Genomic DNA, 6,927 nt, shown 5'->3' on the forward strand with positions numbered 1-6,927 from the left:
TTAAAATAGTTTAGATTTGTGTACAGTTTCTGTTAATGTATTGTATTAAGTGTCCATTTCATTAGAATATTAACATTTTTGATAAATAATTGAACATGCACACGTATTTTATGTCTGTCAAAGAGGGGTGGAGGTGGGGTCACATTTGAGCATTTAAAAATGTACTTGAAAGTAATGCATTAGCTACCTTCCAAAGTAACTAGTTACTTTTATAATTTGCAACGGAGTATCTTATTTAGTAACTTGTAACTAATTTTAAGTAACTAGTAACTGTACTTTTTAAAAGTTACTTGCCCAGCACTTGTTGATGCAGAACGTGACGTAGCTTGTTAGCTCACTTCCTGCATTGCCACTGGAGGGCGCCACCGCTATTAACAGGATTAATATGAGACGTAATTGTTGCTCAGTTTGTATTACTGCAAATATAAATACTGCAATACTTGTATCCGTGGGCCATTGGCTAAATTACTATTGCGTTACCTTTTTCAGCGACAGATAGGGACCTAACAGACATTTATTTCAATGAAAACATTTGAGATTGCCATTTTAAGGGGTTACCAATATTTCTAAAGAGCCGGAAAACAAGTCTTGGGCCCTACATGAAGATATAATATTCTGCCAAACTCAGAACACTTTGGGTTAGTCCACATTGGTCTGCATGTGATCTTGTCACTGGTTGGAAGTGGGCGGGGCTCAGTTGGAAAAAGCTGGTGTCACGGTGTGTTTCCAAAATCACTTCCTGATCTGTTTACACAAAGTCTGAAGTATTCAACTTTTCAAATATAATACCACAGGATGTTTGTTCTAGCCTTGAGTTTTGATCGTTGCTTATTTAGTCATGAATATTGATGTTATTGAGGGGGGGAAAAAAGTCTTCAGGGGCTTTAAAGTCTCAAGGAATGGTCCACATTGCTACGTGGGAAAACTCGACTAGTCAAATTAATCATCTTCTTTGCTGGTGTGTTAAAAGTAGTAGCTGTGGAGAGAAAACTGTAGCTTGTTAAGCTCTGGTTCTGAGCAGCTGCCTGGATTTCATGTTACCTTGGAAACAAGCGCTGGTGTTCCAGCAAGTGAATGAGAAAAAAGGTAAGACTACGGCCAATCCCTCCCCAACATGTTTTGGTATATCCCCTTCATCAATCACCTGCATCGGGCTAACACTTACACTAAATCAGCCAAAACAAGTAATTCACTGCCAGAGGAAAGCTTTGAAGCAGACGCCCGAGAATGAGGAGGGCCTGCCCACTTTGTCAGAGCCATGGTCTTTCTGGGGAATAAATCTGCAACTACTGAAACGCCTCTGGGACAAAGTGGCAGACTTTAAAACAACGGCTACAGACAAAACATCTAATTTCACAACAAAACCACGAGCTCAATACCCGCTTCGCTGGCAGTGCGTGTTGATGTCCCTATTTATTTTCAGCTTTGTGTTTTGATTAGAAGAAATCGGCTTTTTTTGTCTGAAACAGTAGCGTGGCAAGATAAAGTACACACAGAAGCACTTTGTGGAGAACAATCATTTGTCAAATGTTGCCACTAATGTGTTGTACAAACAAAATAGCCTCTTTGAAACAGTGTTATAAAATGGTTTACCTCTAGGGTAATTAAACTGAAAACTGAATTTTGTGTGTGAGTATGTGTGTGTGTGTGAGTATGTGTGTGTGTGAGGCAGGGGTTCACAGGTGTTTTGAGACGAGCTTGAATACATTTCCATTTTTAAGCGGGATCGGTATGCATGAATATTTTTTTTAAATTGGGAACCTGCACAGCAGCCCATTTCCAGATAAAGCAGTACATGATAAAATGGGTGAGGTTATTGCAGGTGTGAAGCACATACACACACACACACACAGATGAAAACAAACATTGTGCCTATTGTGGCTTCATGTTTGGTGGGAAATGTGCCATAAATGCATAGAAGGACGACGTGGACGGCAACAAACTTTGGGCGTTGATGTATAGAGGCTTAGACAGGCTTGGCCCTCAGCCCGCTGCTTTGATGTTGAGCTATTTCCTATTGGAACACTTGTTCAGGAAATTTGATTTGCTTCATCCTTTATGTCACCTTGACTGCTCCTTTCTTTACGGTTTATCTTTTTTAGTGTTGTTAGGGCTTGGGTAGTGATCGTTGATCTCTCAATATCCAGTTAACTAAAAATAACAAGTACATGTCAGTTGACTGGCGGTCTATTTTTAGGCTCATTTCTGATTTTGCCATAAGGAAGGGTGTGTGCTAGAGAGAGAAAAACAGTAAGAGAGACGCTCTGTATCCACAGTGACATCAATCCAAGTAACTATTTGAACTGTTTAAAGGGAGCAGCGTTGGCGGTTCTCAACCCCATTAGCCATTTTAAAAGTTGCAACAGCGCAATTAGGCAGCTGGCACAAAGGGAAGGCAAGGAAGGAACAGGGGAGTTATCAGAGGGCTTTATTCTGATAAAACACAGAAAGAGTAACCCAGGAAGACCAGACTTTAAAAAGGGTCACTTTGCAAAGTCATTCCATTTTACATTCACATTCTGAGGTGAAGGGAACAACTCAGCGGTGAAAAAATCTAACTTTTTTTTGGCCTTTTCATTCCAGAGACACAGAAACGGCTCTGATATTTTATCTAAAACAACCATAATCTCGACTAAATGGTTGTTCAAAACTACAAAACCAAAAATAATCCGCCCCTCAGCAGATGGAAGCTATACTACACTAAAATCAAAGCACTATTGTCGTACCGTTTCACAAATGCAGCACAGCTTCTCCCTGCCAGGCAAACCAAATACAGCACCTGAGACAATGTCCTTGTCATAAGGCCAGAGACTAAAGTCTGTCTCAGCTATATAAAGACCATTGGCAAGCAATCCACAGTGTGGACTAAGTCAAAAATACATCCTCGAGGCAGAGCACTGTAATGATCAACATGTTGAGGTCTGAAGAAAAAAAACGTGACGGACTTGGTCAACGCCAACCTTGTCAATCATCCAGTTCATCAAAAAGGAGCCGGGGTCCCTGCATGGCTTTAGTCAGGTGTCTGTGTGTGGGTAAGGGTGGGAGGTCGAGCTTTTAATTAGGTGTGCAGACAGGAGAGACAGCCAAGGAGAACAGGAAAGGTTAGGGAAGGCCAGGTACTGGTGCTAGATGAAGGAAGGTCAGGAAAAACTAGACAGGAGAAGTGTGCGCAGCCCCGCACACTCATTATTTCCTGACTGGGGTTAGTAGGAGATAACACCGTGCAAAGCTACAGTCTGCAGAATGAAATATTACCCCACTAAGGAGCAGCTAGATTGTCGATTTCCTCTCTTTTTATGGTAAACGCTATAAAGAGCTGTTACATAATATATTGTGCTAACGGAATGCATGTAAACAGTGTAAAAGGCATCAATATTTAAGAATAATTATGTATTTTTTAAGGCACATTACACACGATTTTTCATTATTTGAGAACACACACATTGTCTAAGGTGCACTGAACACAGAAAAGTTGAATATCATTTTATCATCATCAACTCTTTTATCATGTGACTATGGAAATATTATGCTTGATTATTATTATGTTTGAGGGTCTGGGAAAGGAGGCTCTTACCCTCAGGTACGTACCACGAGGGTTTGAGTGCAGCTGCACCTTTACGTAATCCAAACTGTTTTCGAGATTGATCTTGTTTTAATTAGAGCAGGAAGAACAGAAAAGCAATTTAATAATCCAGATTCATTTTTTCAAAAAGCAACCTCATTATTAAGCAGTAGTAGTGAAATGTCTTGTTGTCTATGTTGAAGCGTTCGCATCTGACATCAGTACAAATGTCTCCACTTCTGGGTTAATGTTAATTCTGGTCTCCAAAACGAAATAACTGCTTGATTTAATAATTATTCTGTTGTTACATAAACACTGAGAGTCTACAGAAGAGCCCGATCGATAAAGGATTTTTAAGGCAGATACAATACGAATATTTGGTTATTTAAAAATCCAGTAGGCCGATATACTGTATATTAAAAAAAAAAAAATCCAGAATTGCGATCACATTATTCTTGACCAAATACCCTGATGACAATATTGGGACGATGTTGTATGGTTGACTATTGTTGCTTTAATAAAATGTTATTTACACAATGAGACTTATGATAAATATTCTCCAGAAATTATTTAATGACTTAGTGGGTAAAGGTAAATAACAGAACCGCTGCAACAGTCTGGTAAGATCAGAAAATGACATCACTTTACAGTAATGAAGCATTTAAAACCAGGAAAAGACAACACTTACCATCTTACAATATGTCCAATATCTACTCAATATCTAGTCTCATATCGCGATATCGATACATTGATATATTGCCCAGCCCTAATTCCTACACCTTTCATCTTTTTTTACTGTTCAACTATAGAGAGCAATGCATGGTTTTCTGGAAAACAAAAAACTAATTTTCAAGACAAATGAAAAGCAAATTTACAGAACTATTATTCCAATATTCTTCATGGTGATAAATTACCTCTTCGCTATCGCTGCCCAATCTGTACTCTAATTAGCGGGCTTACTCCTCTGTGTTGTGAAAATGAGACTTTGTAACAGAGGACAGGAGGGTGGGTTGGGGCTGTGGCTGTGCCAGAGACTCGTGTTGGAGGAGAAAAGAACTGTCGATACTACTGCAATTTTTACCGACCGTCCATTTAAACAGTCATAGATTGCCCGGCTCGCCTTTAGTTGTTAATTAATATAATTTAAGACGCTGTCAGACCTTCGTTTTTGAAATTGAGGGTACACTTGGTTGGGGAGATTCACTGTAGGTGCAGCAGTTCATCATCCCAGTTTAAGAGATGCGGGTGTTGAGTGTTTGTCCCAAATGACACGTGCACGCTCAGCTGCATCAGAGCAACCGGCACTCCTGCACTGGAAATCAACTCGCTAACAGGGTCCAGCAACTGTCACGTTCCATCAAGTCACGATCATGGGTGGCACGAAAACTTACTTGGATGTAGTTCGACCAGAGTGTTGCCAGGGAAACAAGACATTGCCGACAGCTGCCCGGTAGCTGTAGACACCCAGAAGTCCGAGGGCGAGAGCAACCTTAGAAACCCATGAGCACCGTCTTTGAACCAGGAGGTAGATAAGAACCAGACAGAAAGCAGCCAGCAAGGAGAGTACCGTCCTGTGCTCTGAGCTAAAAAAACACACAGAGACAGACAGAGAGACAGTGAGGGGGTTAAGAAAACACTGTGCTCCAATATGAAGGAGTTCTTTTGTTACGGAATTTCATTTAAAAACACATTTACAGCACATATACAGTATTATGTCTTTCAACATTTTTTGGAAATGTACCATTGCTGCATAGAAACTCCTCCACATAGCCTAACTTGCAAAAAAAATGTAATATTAGGCAACGTTTTCTTGCGATTCTTCGGAAAAAAATTTCGTTGTAGGTACGGGGAGTATTTTTATGTACCTGTTATGTCTCGTCAAGTTTGTTAAGTAACTCATGTCTAGTCTTGTTGTGCACTTCCTGTTTTATTTTGTAGTCACTTCCCCTCTCGTTTCAGACCCTGACTTCATCCCTCTGTGATTGTCCACCCCGCCCCTGATTGGTTTCACCTGCTTCCCCCTACCTCATGTACAGTTTAAATAGTTCTTGTCTCCCTTTGTCTTGTGCCAGCTGTTCAGCCCATGTGATCGTGTCATCAAGTGGTCTAGTCAGATCCTCATGGAACCAGGTTTTTGTGAATATGTGTGATCCTCCTAGTGAGCGCTTTTCTTGGTTTGAACTTTTGCCAAGTGGAAATTTTTGTTGAACTTTCTATCGTTTTAGGAGTCGTTCATTTGAGTCCACTTGTGCTGTTCCTAAGGTCGTTACAGCACCTAAATGTACCGTAAAAAATGTTATTGGGGAAAAAAGATATAAGCAATTTGATCAATAAAAAAAGAAGGCTTAAACCTTGAAGTAGACCATTTACTGATCAACAGACCATTTGGGTGAGACGAAGCACTGTCAGTCATATCCTCCAGCACTAAGTTAAACTTTACAGAGGCACACATCTTCAATTGTTCACCGGATTTAAGGCTATATAGTTTGACATTACACTGCTACTGAGCACAGACAGGTAATAAGACCCCAAAGGACAAATCAAAGTTGAATTGAAGCCTTGTATTTAGCAGTTGGCCTGATCAGACGGCAGTGGAAGCTGGGCTACTTTTGAGACAAGATGAGGCGTAACACTACCTAGATCTCATTATACAAGCAACAGGCAGTGCTGGTAGGAAGAAAGGGCAACGCTGAACAGGGAAAAGGTCGGAATCCACATCTCTATTCCACAACGTGATGCGTGTTAAAGAACAAACCATATTCCCCGGCCAGGTGCTGTTAACAGAATATTAATGGCTCTGAAACTGTCAGTTTTACTGAGAAATGGCCGATTTTCTACAGACTGAGCAATCACAGAAGGCTATTTTCCCTGCTTGAATCCTTTCAAAAAGAAAAAACTAAGTGGAGGGTCCTGTCAGCTTTTTAGCCAGAAAAACACCCTTAAAAATGTTTCCGTGTTAGGAGAAAAGACTTGTATAATGTTAACACCGTATACCTACCCTTAAATGTCTGACGGCCAAATCATTCATGTTATTTTTTTGTTATCAAGTGTAATTTCCCTGTACCCTGAACCAGCCTCATCTATTTCCTATATTTCCCATAATGGCCCTCAATATTCCCCAGAGAACAGGGGGGGGGGGACTTGTTACATTGATTTGTTACTCTCATGTGTAGGTGGAGAGACAAATGGAGATTGTTGCTGCAGTGCATTCTAGACTACTGAGGCTACTGTCTTTGGACAAATTGGTATCTCCTCCTTTCCACAATGACTGTATCCCATGTGACTGCTATCGTCTGTACTTAAACAGTGAAAGAAGCCTATTCACTCTCATTCTGTGGGACTTACACTAAAACCTCCCGTTTACC

General features: G+C 40.5%; 1 protein-coding gene across 2 annotated transcripts in view; it reads right to left on the reverse strand.

The window, feature by feature from the left end:
• Window positions 1-6,927, reverse strand: part of pigg (phosphatidylinositol glycan anchor biosynthesis class G (EMM blood group)) — a 99,034-nt gene that overhangs the window by 19,502 nt on the left and 72,605 nt on the right. For both annotated transcript variants that reach the window (XM_032510887.1, XM_032510886.1), the window contains one exon: window positions 4,954-5,145. In XM_032510887.1, the coding sequence (XP_032366778.1) occupies window positions 4,954-5,145 (192 nt within the window). The remainder of the gene's footprint in view (window positions 1-4,953; window positions 5,146-6,927) is intronic.

Source organism: Etheostoma spectabile, unplaced genomic scaffold (genome assembly GCF_008692095.1).
Source record: "Etheostoma spectabile isolate EspeVRDwgs_2016 unplaced genomic scaffold, UIUC_Espe_1.0 scaffold273, whole genome shotgun sequence".
NCBI classification, from domain to species: Eukaryota; Metazoa; Chordata; class Actinopteri; order Perciformes; family Percidae; genus Etheostoma; species Etheostoma spectabile.